The 16,954-nt window shown below is 39.1% G+C and overlaps 1 protein-coding gene across 1 annotated transcript in view; it reads left to right on the forward strand.

Annotated features, from left to right (window-relative positions):
* Trp1 (translocation protein 1) overlaps positions 1-16,954 on the forward strand; it is a 194,530-nt gene that overhangs the window by 142,710 nt on the left and 34,866 nt on the right. Inside the window, exon 6 of the mRNA XM_067141537.2 lies at positions 4,553-4,739. Coding sequence (XP_066997638.1) covers positions 4,553-4,739 — 187 coding nt within the window. The remainder of the gene's footprint in view (positions 1-4,552; positions 4,740-16,954) is intronic.

Below are 16,954 nucleotides of genomic sequence, written 5' to 3' on the forward strand. Positions count from 1 at the left end.
GTGCATCTGCTGCGCGTTTCGTTTATCTCAAGCGTCAACTTCACATTGCAATATCTTGGGATGTAATTGACCTATTGCGATGAAACAAACGCCATTATTTATGTGATTTTTCAGGTTAATGATTGCGCAAGAAACAATACAGGGTGTCGATTTAAAAAAACGTAAGTTTATGTTGAAAATACAATTCCTACGTTTTTGACTGGCTCATAGTACTTACTTTAATTAGCCTCTTCCCTACCTTCATGCCTGTGAAAGTCATTTTTCAATATATCTTGTTGTTTCAGATATATCTGCGGTGTTTAAGTGGGCCACCCTGTATAGTGACGGAATTTGTAATGAAGGGTGAATTTCCTTCTGTGTGTGGATGTGTTGACGGTATTCTTATTAATATTGATACTTGTCATCATTTGAGAGGTTATTTTTAAAATTGCCAGAAAGGATGTCCCATTTCTCCTTGGCAACTTCTAGCACAGCCGGCTTCATGTAATCATCTTTCTTTCCCATGATCAAAACTTTAAAACTCCTGGTACCACAATTAGGCTTATACTGTAAAGTTTGCCATGAAAAAATAAATCATTAAAAACATGGAATATTACAGTTTGCCCATGGAATAAACTTGATCGGATTCACTTTGCAAAGATATTGAAAAGTAGAACCTAGATCATGGTGGAACAGAAAGACTTTGCACTTTGCAAGAATTGAAAAGTTGCATAGTTCGTTCGTGGAACAGGCCCGAGCTTGAGCCTGTTAGCATGCATAGTAAACTCTCTCTGGCTATGTCATTCTGCCAGTATGAAGATCAATGTGCTTTAAGATTAGGAGATGGATCAAGCTGAACTCCAAGGTATTTGACAAGAGATGAACTAAAGTTGCCTTTCTTCACAGTTTATTATGTTTGTGATTTGCTGCATGATTATGCAGATGGAAATGTGTAACCTGTGTATTGCTATGATTTACCTTAAGGTACTTATCCCAGTCATTCTTAGATAATCCATTGAGGCCATTCTGCAGCTTGAATTCTACTTCTGAAAATGATCTGGTCTGAGCTCAGCACAAAGATCATCAGTAAATACAAAAAGCCTGATAGTCAATGCAGAAGGTTGGTCATTAGTGTACATATTTAAATGCTGCGCCAAGGACACTATCCTGTGGGCGACCATCTTTCTGGTTCCTCCAAAGACTTTCTTTACCGTGAACTATCACTTAGAATCTTCCATTCTGTAACAAGCATTGAATAATTCTTGTAGGACTGTAGTCTTCTGTCATTTTAAACTGCTTATGCGTTAAACATCAGTGGTTGATCTTTTCGCAAGCAGCAGTCGTGTGCCAGTTAGAAGACCTACAATAACCTCAAAATGAAATGATACAGGTTCCAGTCATTGGTATTGAATAAGTTGGAACCAGAATCATTCCCTTTCAGGGTTATTGCATTCACTGGTCAATATGGAAAAGCAAATACTAGATTTATAAACTGCAGTTACAAAAGACCCTTCTGAAATCCATCCTCAATATACTGAGTAAGGTTCAGGACTTGATCTGTGCACGATTGTCCCGGTCTGAAAACTGTCTGTTGATTAATCAGCTTACTATCCTCTGAAGGAGTCATTCTGTTAAGTATTAGGCATTCGAACTGTTTTAAAAGGTGATGCAGGAGAGAGAGATAAGCCTGAAGTTCTTGGGGTCATCTGGTGTCTTACTTTGTTTCAAGAGTGGTACCACTATTGCCTTAAGACAGTTCTTGGGGATCATCTCAGTCCGAAAGCACCAATTAAAGAAAGGAGTGAGCCAAGCCACGGTTTTTGCACCAGAATTCTTGATTTGTTCATTTTAATGTCATCTGGTGGCTGGGCCATTGGAAAAAAGCTCGAGTACACAAATATTAACACAGTAGCTCATTATAATCTTCTGGGAAAACTCCAACTAAAACAATAACAATAATAATAATAATAATAATAATATATATATATATATATATATATATATATATATACACATTTTCAGTAATAAAACACAACTTCAACTCAAGATTTCTATTAAGAAACAAAGCAACAAATGACAAACTACTATTACATTACTACGTACATTAATGTGATGGTGTACTTTGCATGCACTTGACAAACTGAATTCAGTCATAGGAACTTTCCAATAGAATTCTACTTCACAGTTATATGGCAGTAAACTGGAATGATGAAATTGGTCCACAGGCTTCCTGGATGGTACTGCTTCAGTAGCCCTGCAATTCAGCATCGGAGGTCATTGATTGTCGTCATCATCATCATCAATAATAATAATAATAATAATAATAATAATGATAATAATTGAACCATGGCTATGCAAATCATCCGCCAGTTCTACTGAGGTGTAGCCTACTCATGACTACACTGATGGAAAAAGTTTAAACTCTAAGGAACAGATGTCACTACTGTTGATTTACTAGCACAGCCTAGTATTCAAAGACTGTGGAGAAAGTTTTTGTTTTTAAGTTTGAACAATTTTTTGTGTGTGTGTGTGTGTGTGTGTGTGTGTGTGTGTGTGTGTGTGTGTGTGTGTGTGTGTGTGTGTGTGTGTGTGTGCGTGCGTGCGTGCGTGCGTGCGTGCGTGCGTGTGTGTGTGTGTGTGTGTGTGTGTGTGTGTGTGTGTGTGTGTGTGTGTGTGTGTGTGTGTGTGTTGCCATCCCTGCTAAAGGGATCCTCTTATCATATTGCTTCTCTCCTAAAAACGTATCTTCGAATCATGTCTTCTTTAGTTTTCCATCTGGTAAGTTCGGCTTGGTAGCTATTTAAAGAACGGGTTTTGCTGTATTCTTGGTCTTGTCTGGCAACAGTTAAGCTTATATTGTATGACTGAGAGGAGAGTCCCTCCGAAAGGGGAATTACAGAGGCGAGGGACCGGCCGGTCTAAGAAAGGTTGTTGTAAGGTAGGCAGAATACCAAGTGTGTGATTGATATGGGTACGCAGGGAAGATTTCTACAACCCCTTTTACAGTGTAATTTTCAGTTTCAGTTCACTTTTAAGTTTAAAATGTAGGGGTTTTCTCTGGTAAACTTTAAATTCATATAGGCCTCTGTTCTCAGTTTCGGACTTTTAATTTTACTCTGATCGGATGTAAAATATAAGGTAACACAAGTTATGTACCCTTATTGAACTTCTCAGTTTAAATTTGGTGTTTAAGTTTTCTCCAACCGTTAAATTTAATTTATCCCTTTCGGTTTTAAAATTTTTTCGTAAGCTAGTCACAGAGTAGTATGGATTAGCCTCTGCTTTGTCGGGCCTTATGCACAATTGGGTAATATGTGAATTTTCTCGGGAGTGCTTTGTTTTTGGCTCCATTCATTTTGGTTTTCGGCCCTTCTGTAATATTTAACCTTTCTAGTTCTTTCTTCTGTATTTTCGCAGCCATGTAGCATAGGCCGCCTTTGCCTGTTAACTATGGATCATTAGATCCTATTTCTAGTGTATTTCCCTGTCCTGTAAATAACGAGTGTACGTACATTTTTCAAGCTACGGGATGTTACCTTTCAAGTTATAATTTAAACTTCTAGCCTATTTATGGGCATCATTTTAAACTTTGTTATATGGTCTCCTGGGTTTAAGACCCTTGTAATATTTTGTAAATGTAACTACTGGGTTCGTGCCCCACCTTTCTAAATAGTGTCAGAAACTACGGCTTCTTTTGTGAATGGTATTCAACATACCTTAGCCAAACAGTACAAGTTAGTCTAACCCCTTGTGTTATGGCATGTAAAGTCAAACTCCTTGTACGTAAATCTGTAAGGTGTGTGAGCTGTGTTCGTGAAAGTAAATTTCTCTGAGCTATTGAGATATTTCTTATAAGTGAAATTTGAGCTCTCCTTTGGGGTTTCAGTTTCCCAATTTCATAATAATAATAATAATAATAATAATTTCGTGTGGCTATTTCTAGCCGAGTGTAGCCCTTGTAAGGCAGACCCTCCGATGAGGGTGGGCGGCATCTGCCATGTGTAATTAACTGCGTGTTATTGTGGTGGAGGATAGTGTTATGTGTGGTGTGTGAGTTGCAGGGATGTTGGGGACAGCACAAACACCCAGCCCCTGGGCCATTGGAATTAACCAATGAAGGTTAAAATCCCCGACCCGGCCGGGAATCGAACCCGGGACCCTCTGAACCGAAGGCCAGTACGCTGACCATTCAGCCAATGAGTCGGAAATAATAATAATAATAATAATAATAATAATAATAATAATAATAATAATAATAATAATAATAATAATAATAATAATCTATCTCTTGCTGAAGCTTTTTCTTTTTTGCTAGCAGGAAACACTTAAAAAATGCATGGTGCTTAAATTTTCTCACATGAAGGTGATAAGTGAGTTTATGGAACTGGAGGTAGTCATTCACTCTTGATTTTAGTTGTGAATTTTATATTAACTCTTCTTTTATTTTAAATAGTGGTTTGTTCATTTTGTATATTTATTATTTTCATGTTAAGTGAATTTAAACACTGTCTTTTGTTAGATTACTTGTTGAGTCAACTATATTAACGTGTAATTTACTCTGTGACATTTTCAGGAAAGGTGTGTATTATCTAAGTATTGCTGCTGCTGGGTTCCTAATCTTCATCATTGCTCTGGCCTTAGTGCGGTTGATGGTATTTTGTTTTCTTTGGTTAATAACCTTTGGAAAGCATCATCTGTGGCTCTTTCCTAATCTGACTGAAGATGTTGGTTTCCTTGCATCATTTTGGCCTTTATATCAGGTGAGTTGTGAACTGTTATTATGCTCAATGTCAAAAAGAATGTCAAGGAGGTATTGGAATCCCATTTAATTTAATATGAGTAATAGTAAGCGTGTGGTTCCACATGTGGTTTGCATGAAAGATGTGATTCGGGAGGGCATGGAGACATAAGTGTTGTGTGTGGTATCCTGTGGCATATCTCTCCATATTTTTAACACATTAATATTAATAATAATATTATTATTAACAAATACATCGCAATTGGGAAATATCCCGGTGGCCATGGTTACTTACTGTAGTGTGATGATAAAGTAAAGTTAAAACATAATTACACAACAACTACAACAAGAGTACATCAAGCATTTCCGTGGAAAGAAAATATCCCAACAAATACTATTAGTTTAACATTCTAAATCCAGCATCATCATCTACAATTTCATATATAATTTAAGTATTTCCAGCGCTTCAGACTACAGCTTACAATACCATAGGTCGAACTTACTACTAGCTTAGCATTACAATTGATAAGAAAGTAAACTACCGGGCGAGTTGGCCGTGCAGTTAGGGGCGCGTGGCTGTGAGCTTCCGTCCGGGAGATAGTGGGTTCGAATCCCGCTGTCGGCAGCCCTGACGATGGTTTTTCGTGGTTTCCCATTTTCACACCAGGCAAATGCTGGGGCTGTACCTTAAGGCCACAGCCGCTTCCTTCCCAGCTTCCCACTCCCAAGCGTTTCCTCTCCCATCGTCGCCGTAAGACCTATCTGTGTCGGTGCAACGTAAAGCCGCCAGCGCAAAAAAAGAAAAGAAAGTAAAAACATAAATACACAACAGCAACAACAGTGCAACAAGCAATTACATGGAAAGGAAATATTACAAGAAATAGTATTAGATTAACATTCTAAATCCAGCAGAAAATCACAAATTCAGTGCCCGTCATATACAACTTTTACTTTACACTTGTACTATGATCTTCTTAAATGTTTTGAGACCAGAAGAGAATCTATCAAAGACTACTGCAGGTAATTTATTCCAATCCCTTGTGTTCCTGTTTATGAAGGAAAACATGCCCATATCCATATGCTGGCTTCTGGCACTAATTTTATGCTTGTGATCATTTCTTGATAAGTACAAGGGAGGTTTCAACCTATTCCTAATACTATTTCAGGCAGCCCTTCCCGTATAGCTCTTAATAAGACCACACAGGCGAGCTCTAGTTCTTCTACATTCAAGACTTTCCCAATTAATGGTATTCCTCCTATTCCAGTTTACAAAATGAATCGCTCTTCTTTGAACTTTTCTAGGGAATTTATTAAACCTACCCTGTATGGATCCCAGCATGCAGATCCATATTTGAGAATCTGTCTTGCAGAACATTTATTAACTTTACTTTTGACACCAGAATGAGCTTTTTTGAGATTCCGTATAATAAAATGGAACAATCTCCAGGATTTCTTAACTACCGTATTTGGTCGCATATAACTCGCCACCACATATTATCTCGCACCCCATTTTTCACATTTGAATATGCAGAGGAAAAAATCTGCGCGCATAACTCTCATTAATTTCTAACGTTTTAAAGACATATGGTACATACATGAAATAAAGTTGGGGTATTCCGTGGACGTGTCTCCATTAAATATCGGGACTGTACCAATTGCTGTTACAGTACTTTGTACGTGACAGTACAAGAAGAAGCTGCATTTCTTTCTACCTGTAGAACGGTTGAGGCTAGCTGTTGTAACAAAAATACCTAACTCACAAACCCCCGTCCCAAGGCTGCATTCCTAGTCAGTCAGTCACACTCAACCATCCCTTCCGTCTTTGTCAGTATGCTTATCGCTACCTTTCCGGCAGAGCTGATCACGTGAATGGGGAGTGTTTCCCTGCCAGTCAGTCAGGTGATCACAGTATTAGGTATCATCCATCTGTTGTATTGTCGACAAGTACCAGTATTCTGTCTTTATATATTTCATTGTTGTTTCTCAGTTAAGTTTTGTTGTGTAGATCGATCTTTAAGTTATGGAGAAATGTGGGAGTTACACAGTTGGGTTTAAACTCAAAGTGATAAAATATGCTGAAGAACATAGTAGCAGACCTGCCGGTCGAGAATTCAGTGCAACTGAGTTTAATGTTCACTACTGGCGTAAACAGAAATCTGTGCTAGAAACCACCAACTGAACATGTAAGGCATTCAGAGGGCCGAAAACTAGTAAGTTTCCTGAAATGGAAGACGAGTTGCTTCATTATGTTACTGAGTTGCAAAATGATGGCATTTTAGTATCTCTCACGAGATGCTACATTTAAAAACGCCTGAACTAGCGATTGAAGGAAGAATCAGCTGTTCGGATCTGAAAGTGAGTCGGTGTTGGGTCCTTAAATTCATGACACGAAGGGGATTGTGTTTGCGTAGGGGAACATCTCTCTGCCAGAGAATGCCAAGCAATTTCAGCGATAAAATCATAGATTTTCATCGCCAAGTGATAGCAATGCAGAAAAAAAAACCAGTTGCCTCTTATCTCAGTTTGGCAGTGCAGATCTGCCCCGATAAACTTCGACATCACATGCAACATCACCATCAGCAAGAAGGGAGAATCTAGCGTGCTTGTACGTACAACTGGGTGTGGAAAAACTGCGTTGCACTGTCATGCTAGCAATAACCACAGATGGAAGAAAATTGCCACCGTACGTTATTTTCAAAAGAAAAACAGTGCCTAAAGTGAAGTTTCCCGAAGGCATTCATGTATGGGTTCGAGAGAAAGGTTGAATGGAAACAGCTCCTGTCCAGGACTGGATCCGTACGGAGTGGGGAGCATGGTGAGGGGCGCTGCTTCGACGCCCAGCAATGCTAGTGTGGGACAGTTTCCTTGGACACTTGGTGGAAGACACGAAGGAACATTTTCAGGAAATGAAAACTCATCTCATAATTCCTGGTGGACTTGCACATTGTCTACAGCCTGTAGATGTTTCCATCAACAAGCCCTTCAAGGACAACATACGTAAATTGTATGCCAAATGGATGGCAGGAGGGGAGCATGAGCTGATGCCAGCAGGCAAAATAAAGAGGCCATCAGTTGAACTCGTGTGCGATTGGGTTATGCGGGCATGGGTTGTGGTGTCGACAGACGTTATTGTGAAGTTTCTTGAGGATGGGCATCTCAAATGCATTGGACGGAAGTCAGGATGATGCCGTATGGGATGGTGTCCAGAATGATGCACGCGAGAGTAGCTCTCAGATTAAAGGCAGTGACAGTGAATAGGGTAAGTATGCCAGTTGTCTCGTTTCAATAGCCTAATGTAAATTTTACGTTTTTTTTTCTTTCAGGAATACGATCTTTTGCACACAAATCCCTGCATATATCACGCACCAAAAATGTTTAAACTTGGTTCTTGTAAAAAAAAAAAAAAAAAAAGTGCGACTTACACACGAGCAAATACGGTAAATTTTCCACTTGCTCTCACCAGTTTGTCTTTTCTAATAGCAACGCTTAAATACTGCACCTATCACCTGCAACACTCCCCAACACCCCCCCCCCCCCACCAAGTTCGTAATCCCTTTTTCGTATCTTTTTTTTTCCCCCATGTTTTTTTACTGAAACGCAATTTCTTGGTTTTTCTGCTATGGATTTTCATTTGATATTTACATGCCCATTTTTCAATCGTATCTACATCCTGTTAAAGCAATAGTTTGTCCTCATCACAATCATCAGCAAAGAGGCGCAGTTCCGATTTTATTGAAAAGAATCGGCCCAATAGTGCTACCCTGAGCAGGGTTGTCAGAAATCAACGGGCTCATATTCTACAAGTTACAAACTTAGTTTCAAAATGATATGCTTATTATTATGTTGAAATCATGTTGCATTTTATTAATGAATGCTTTTTCATACACAGTCTGAAACTTACAGCACCAAACAAGTTGGACGTGTGGTTTGGGTCATGTAGCTTTGAGCTTGTATTCGTGAGATGATTTGTTCAAACCCCACTGTCGGCAGCCCTAAAGATGGTTTTCTGTGATTTCCCATTTTACACCAGGCAAATGTTGGGGGCTGTAGCCTGTTTTAAGGCCACGGTCGATTCCATTCCTAGCCCTTTTCTATCCCATCGTCACCGCAAGGCCTGCCTCTGTCGGTGGTGCGTAGAACAAATAGGAAAAAATTATTTAATTATTCATACAATTTCTTTCAGTTTCAGGATATTTTCATTTCTCTGAATTGCTGTTAACAGTTTGTCACTCTTAGCAGTTTCATAAACATCTCTGCTCGACAATGAAGAAAAATTTACAGAAACGAATAGCTCAGACCTAATCAAGTAAACAGAACATAATACCGTATTTACTTGTGTGTTAGACCCCCTCGCGTATTAGACCGCCCTTGGCTTTTCGAGACGAAGAAAATGGAAAAAAAAAAAATCTCGCAGAGAACGATTCCGCTTCGAAGCGGGTACAAGCCATACTACAGCTGTGATGACATACTAATTTGTGAATAGTTTCATCCGTACGACGCACACAATGAAAATGCGCGCCAAAGTCATGCGGTATATCTGTGTTCCATAGTTAAGAAATGTCCACCTCGGTAACGTAAGCCTACTGCAGCTCTGATGACGTCACACAGACAGTTGAATAGTTTCATGTCCGACCCACGCATTGCAAGCATGCATCAGTCATGTATATACATCTTTGTTTTGCAGTCTGCCAGTGTAATGGTTAGCACAATTAGCTGCTGTTCTCAGGAGCCTGAGTTCAATTCCCGGTACCATATTGCCAGAGATTTACGAATGGCAGGAAGGTTGATATGCGGTAAAAATGGTACATGCAACTCTTTCATTGGAGGCTTGTCTAAAAAGAGCTGTACCACAAGTGTTCGTTTAATATCTCGTAACTCAGGCTAATAGGGATAGATTCTTTTGGAGAGAAGTAGGTTTAATTCATAAGTTATGAATTTCATTATGGTCCGTATTGACAATTGATCGCTATCAAAGGGTAAAGAAGAATCCACCTATTCAATACCATTAGCTTATATATTGTCCTATATAACTGGGACTAGTTTTGACCCCATATATATTGGGTATCTTCTGCCATGCTCTAGTTGGAAGACATATGTTCACATATGATCAGTAATAAAGTAAACAATCTGATATGCCACAATTTACAATCCCAATTTTAAAACATTGATGAAGTCCTAACAACACATCCAAACTTGAAACCAAATGACACATGAATACATACTGTGGTTGGTGCCGAACTATGTCGTCGCTCCTAAGCAACCAAACGCTGCTGAGTCGATCTGGGAGTTGGCATTCCCACCTGTATAGATGAGCCACTTGATTTATAAATTATGTTTGTTCAGTAGTAATATGAGTAATGATTTGTATATAGATTGAAGAGGAACATTCTTAACTAGAATAGGTATTCCTTTTCATCAGAGGTAGTGATCTATTGTTTAATTTGGTTTGAAGTGAATGTCTGAACAGTAGGTTTAAAACGTGATCAAAAAATCCAATCATAAGGATTGTTTTACTCGCCTATGTACCTCACGAATAATAATACTATGCATAAATAAAAAATGGAGACAACGATCGTACGAAATTAAACATTATAATAAAACGCATTATTGCCACACCTGTAAATATCCATAAATGCGGTAAACTTTCCTGTTATTTATTTTTAATCTTCCTGTCGTGGAACTTCTGGTACTATGTGTCAGTTGATAGCATACCTAACCTAAACAGAGCAGTCTCTCTCTCATCTCATTTACAGCACTTTAGGTAAATTCTGATGTGATAAATGTGGAATATACTTAAAAATAAGGGTTTGACTTTCTATAACAGCAGTTATCCAAAGAACGCTTCCTGTCACTATGTATTACATTCGGAAGTACAACTCGTAACATAAGCTAGTTATCAGCTGGTTGTTTGGCACGCTTTTTACAGCACGGCTTTATTCAGAAGGAGTGGCTTCTGCTACACATGCACCAACTGAGAATATCAGAGACTATCTCCAGAAACCACTTGGGAATAGATTCTCTCTGTTTGGACTCTACAGTCAGGAACGAAACTATTTTTTTGAAGTTGCAGAAAAAAGGCAGGACCTCCAATGTTCTCAATGCATGGCTGTCAAGATGGCAGTAAAGATGATGTCATTTGGAATGAAGGCATGCCAGTAGCAGGGAAGTTCGCGGCACAAGACAATAATTCAAGTGAAAGCAGTGATTAGGTTTACTCAGATTTACTGTGTGGTAGGCCTACTGCTCAACTGACAGAGACAAATGACTGGCTATTAAGATCTTTTGTATCAATATTGCATAATATGATAATACGATACCCTTATCCCTTTTCTGTACGGGGTCGAGTATGAAGTGAGACGAATCTTCGTAGCGAGTTTTAACAACCGCATGCCCATCCTGACGTCAAGCTAATCAGAGGAATTAATGCGATGAAACGAATGATGTGATATGAGTAACTAAAACTGACTATACACTGATTTAGCAAATGTCATGGGATAGTCACCTAATAGCGTGTGGGGCCTCCTCTTGCCCTGCGAACTGCAGTGAGACGCCGTGGAAGTGAGTTGACAAGTCCCTGGTAGTCCTCTGGACGCAGCTGACACCAAATCGTTTGCAGAGCAGCCACCAATGCTGGTCTGTTTGTGGGTGCAGGATCCATGGCACGGAGCCTGCATTCCAGGACATCCCAGATATGCTCGATTGGGTTCATATCGGGGCTCCTGGGTGGCCATGGCAGTCGTTGGACCTCTGCTGCATGTTCCTGGAACCAATCCCAGGGGATGTGGGAGTGATGTGGCAGCGCGTTATCATCTTGAAACCCCGCAGAATCGTCTGGGTGCTGGAGGGCCAAAAATGGGTGGAGATGGTCTGCGAGCAGCTCAACATACCGCGTACCATTCAAAGTCTCTTCCAGAACAACTAGGGGGCCCATTCCGTACCAGAAAAATGCACCCCAGACCATAACAGACACATCTGCGCCCTGGACCACACCTGTGGCCTGCGCCATACATGGTGCAGTTGAAATCGTGATTTGTCTGACCATATCACATTATGCCATTGTTCCAGTGTCTATCCCTGGTGACTGGCGACAAATGCGCTTCGTTGTGCCGGATGACGTTGGGTTAACAGTGGCACCCGTGTGCTACGCCGGCTTCCATACCCCATAGAACCAACACCACCTAGATATAAGGCCTGTGCATGGTGTCGAGATTAAAAGGAAAATGGCGGACTGTTGAGGCAATGCCTTGTGAAGGTGATCCATAATTTTGTCATACAAAATACAATAATGGTCTACAAATGTTGTGTGCCTAATTGTAGGGGAAACTACAGTGCCAATAGCAAAGTACAGATTTTTAGATTTCCGAAAGATGAAGATCTAAAAAAGAAATAGATATGTGCAATAAAGCGCGAGAATTTCGTTCCAACGAAGTATTCAGTGGTAAGTAACTAGATAGCCTACTAGGTTATGCGTTTTTTATTCGCAAATGTTTTATTTCATAGTGTGTTCATATATTCATATAATCAAGAGATGGTATTATAACATATCTGAAAAAATGGCTATTAGGTTAGACGGGATCTAACCTCTAACATGCATGGTGAAATTCGTTCAGGTTAAGTTAACTGATTGTCTGTAATTGCAGGTTTGTGAATTACATTTTAATCCATCCGAAATAAGGAAACATACTGAGTTCCACTGTGAGGATGGACAGCTTATAACTCTACCACTGAAGGTTCCACGACTTATCCCCAGTGCTGTTCCTTCACTTTTGCCAAATTGCCCAGCGTATTTGAGTAGTTCAAAAACGTATCGAGAAGGTCCTGAAGAGAAGAGAAGAAGAAGAGAAAATGAAAATATCCAGGCAGCAATCGAGGAGAGTGAAGTAGAATATAATTTACACAAGAATAGAATAACATTTTCTAATTTCATTGACCTGAAAGACAAGTTAAATAATCTGAATGTAGGTGAATCATGGGACATACTTCACAAAGGTGTAAATATAGTAATAGTTAAAATTGTGTTGAACCCTGAACCTGAAATAATTAGTTCTATAGTTATCAATGAAACTTTGGAGTTAAGTGTATACTATAAGAACATAAAATTAGACAGTATTGGTTACTTTCATTTCCCACAGTCTGTAAAGGACTTGGATGAAATTTCAGTGCTTCTTGAAAAAGTTGACACGTTAAGTTCTGAGGTTCACAGTGCAAACAGCGCTAATGACATTTTAGGTTTAGCAGCATACCTTTTGAAACAAGTCAGCATGTTAGAACCGAGACTAAAAGGACCACTTGAATTCATGATTGAACAGATTGCACTTTGGTCACACGAGAGGAGGAGTTATAGTCCTTCCTTTCTGATTTTATCTTCAATATTGCAGTCCATTTCACCCCATTGCTATGCATACCTCAGACATCTCAATTTATTGTATCTGCCTCATCCATGTACCATCAGGAGGCTTTCTTCTTCTTTAAAAGTAGATCCTAGAATAGAACAGCACGATAACAATTTCCTGAAGTATATAAGGGATAAATTTTCTGGCAATGATAGTGATAAGTTCATTGTACTTATGATGGATGAAATTCATGTTAAACCATTAATGGACTATAACCCTTTCAGACCGAGTACGCACAATTGTGCGGGTTCGTATTTTAGTTATCCCTGACCGTATTTGATGTTTTTTCGGCGCTACACCGGACTGCAGTGATTGTGCAGGACACGTGGCGTGTATTTCAATTGATTTTAGTATGCGCTTGACCGCCAGGGCGAAGGAAGAAGTGTTTAAAAAACACAGTTGATCGGCGAGATGGCAGGAAGCAGTAGTGCCGAAAGTAAGTATTTATTTACTGCGTTTATATTAATCTAGAAGCTTTACTGAATACCGGAATATATTCAAGGAAGTGTGTACATTGGTTAGTGAACGTAAATTTTGAAGCTACACCATCGTACGTGATACGAGGTTTTGAATTTTGATACGCACAATTGTGTGGGTCCTGTTTTTCGGATGTTAGTTTTTATTTTGTAAAATAAACTATTAATATGTGTATTGAGGAGCATTTTAGTCAGTTCTTGACGTACAAACAAAAATTCACACCTCCAGTTTTCTTTCAGGTCTGAAAGGGTTAAAGGTGGTAATGTTGTTGGCAAAGCATTCAATGATGAGCAGTTAGCAACAGGTGCTTATTGTTTTATGGTTTCAAGTTTGTTATCTGATTTTAAGGAATTAGCTCACATATTACCTGTAAAATCAATTACTGGAGAATATTTGCATGGTGTACTAAGAAAAGTTATTGTAGGATTAGAGGAAACAGGGTTTAAAGTTGTTTGTGTTGTTAGTGATAATAGTTCTGTAAACAGAAAATGCATGTAAATATTTTCACCTGAAAATGAATTGAAATGTGTTTATCCGCATCCTGCTGATGAAAGCAGACCACTTTTCTTTGTGTTTGATAGTGTTCACTTGCTCAAATGTGTTCGCAATAACTGGCTAAATCGAAAGGATGAGAATATGTGCATGCACTTCCTTGATTTTGAAGATAACAGTGCAGTGCAGTGTGCTTCTTTTCTTACAATTAAGAAATTATATGATCTTGAGCATGAAAAAATATGGTTAAGGTCTGTCTCTCAAAGCATTAAGTCCTTCATCATTTGAAAGGCAGAATGTAAAATTAGCTCTGCAAGTGTTCAATGACAATGTTATAGAACGGCTGAAAGTGTTAGGTGAAAAGTGTAAGCTACCATATTATAAAGAAACAGCCTCATATATCAAAATAATAATAGATTGGTGGGCTGTTGTCAATGTCAAAACACCAGGTAAAGGGGTAAGGCTCAACAACAGCTTAATGTGTCCAGTCTCTTTGAATTCAGGGGAAGGGCTTCAATATTTGAAAAAATTCCTACAATGGCTAGTGAAGTGGAGAGATCTAGGTGGAAAAGGTTTATAATCATCTGAAACAATGGCTGCTTTGATATTGACAACTGAAGGATTGTTGATGTTGATAGAATATTGTTTGTCAAAACTTAATTTTGCATATGTCCTATTAGGAAAATTTCAAACAGACATATTAGAGGACAGGTTTGGGAAATATAGGCAGGTTGCAGGAGGGCAGTACAATATTTCTGTGAGGCAGTTGTTTGAAGTTGAAAAGAAGTTAAGGTTACTGTCATCACTGACTCTAAAGATAAGATCAAACGCATTTGGGGAGATTGAAGTAGATGAGTTCTCTGACCCGCCTGCTGAATCCTCTGCCTTTTTGGATTTTGATAATTCATTGTGTAAGAGCATAGATGTACATATAAGTTTACACGGTATTGAAAACTGTAACAATGACATGCCAATTTTAGTCTATTTAGCAGGTTATTGTTGCTATAGTGTCTCAAAATATTTGAAATGTGAACACTGTAAAGGAATTCTTGTTACTGAGGACTTCATTGATGCTGATGATGAGGCATATAATCTAATTAGAAATAAGAGTAGGGGTAGGCTTTTGTTCCCTGAAATGTTTGTTATCAATGTAATAATACATAATTATCTGGTAGTAACAAAATTATGTACAGATTTTGAAACAGAGTTTCTTTTAGTAAATGATCATAGGGAGGTTGCATGTGAGAGTACAATGAAAGTTATTCATGATAAAGAACTTTTGTGGGAGCCAGATATGTGCAGTAACAGACATACATCAGAACGTGTTTGTAGAAAACTGGTATGGACTTCAACAAACATTCTTTTGAATAATTATTGTAAGAAAAAAGTTCCATGTCAAAGAATGTATTGACGAGGAAGAAACGTGTTATTTGTCAACAGGACTGAATTTCATGCAAATCTGCATTTATGTAAATAAGTGTGTTGTTGCTTTCAATTTTTTTTGTGGGTGGGGGGACAAAATAAAACATTTATTATGAATTTCGGTATTCTGCCATTCCCTTAGTTCTTGAACCTCACTTGAGTTTCAGCATTATTTAGAAACCTTGTGTATCAACTATCCCTAATTGTTTCAGAAATAGTTTCTTGAAGGTGTAAGTGACTTTTATATGAAAGAATGAGGGTTTGGGGTAATTATTTTGAGGTTTAAGTAGCCAGATCTATTAAAACATATGGTAAGATGCCATAGTGACATTATGATGATTGCCTCTATTGTCAGCCATCTTGGTTTCGTGCTCAGGCCTTATATCTAGGTGGTGTTGATTAGAACCCATGTTCCTACGGATTGTCCACTGGGAGACATGGCTAGCAAGGCCTGTGTTCAATTGAGCCGTGATTTGTTGCACGGTTGCCCGCCTGTCACTATTGACAATCCGTCTCGGATGTCGCCGGTCACGGTCATCGAGGATGGCTGGACGGCCGGTCGTTCGTCTGTTGTGGACGGTGACACCCGCATTCAGCCATTCATGATACACCCTGGACGCGGTTGATGGTGTGAAGCAGATTCCCGCACCACTTCTGAAATCGCACTTCCCATCCGTCGGGCACCGACCACCATACCTCGTTCGAATGGTGTCAGCTCACGATGATGTTCCATGTTACACCTGTCACATGCACAGCCACTGCTCACAAGGTCTCCTATACAACTGCCACTGGCACAGGGGGCGTGTGGTGCGCAGACAATACCTGCGCATCAATGCTCCGCTATCCCATGACATTTGCTCAGTCAGTGTATTTACGTTATATGTAGGCCTAAAAGTCGTGTTCACCATTTATTGTCTTTTTACATTTTGAAATACTGCATTCTAATGAAAATAGCCAGTATAACCTAAATACATTCATAAGTTTGTTAAAGAATAGTGTAGAATGATTACATGTACAATTTATAGCTCTTTATAGCCTAGAAGCCATGTGTTCACTGCACAAAATTTGAGGTTATCGCATATTGGACACCCTCCCTTACTTTTTTTGGCTGTAAAAGTAGGGAAAAACAGGGTCTAATATGTGAGTAAATACGGTATTTCTCACAGCTGACAATTTCACACGAAAATGCAGTGGACTCGGACTACTTCAGGTAGCTGTCCTCTATTGCAGGTCTTATTCGCTATGATGGACGACCTGAGAACTGCAAACAATAAAATAAAAATTTTTAAAAATCGATAAACTCTCACCAGATAATGAAACAAAGAAGTGAAAAAATCTATCCTCTTTGAAAGAAAGAAGATAAGCCCTTGGTACTTATCAGAGGTGGAAACACTGGCGTATTTCTCTTGAGGTTCGAAATACGGGACAATTGCCATCCCAGATAGGAACTGTC

The sequence above is a fragment of the Anabrus simplex genome, chromosome 2, assembly GCF_040414725.1.
Source record: "Anabrus simplex isolate iqAnaSimp1 chromosome 2, ASM4041472v1, whole genome shotgun sequence".
Lineage (NCBI taxonomy): Eukaryota > Metazoa > Arthropoda > Insecta > Orthoptera > Tettigoniidae > Anabrus > Anabrus simplex.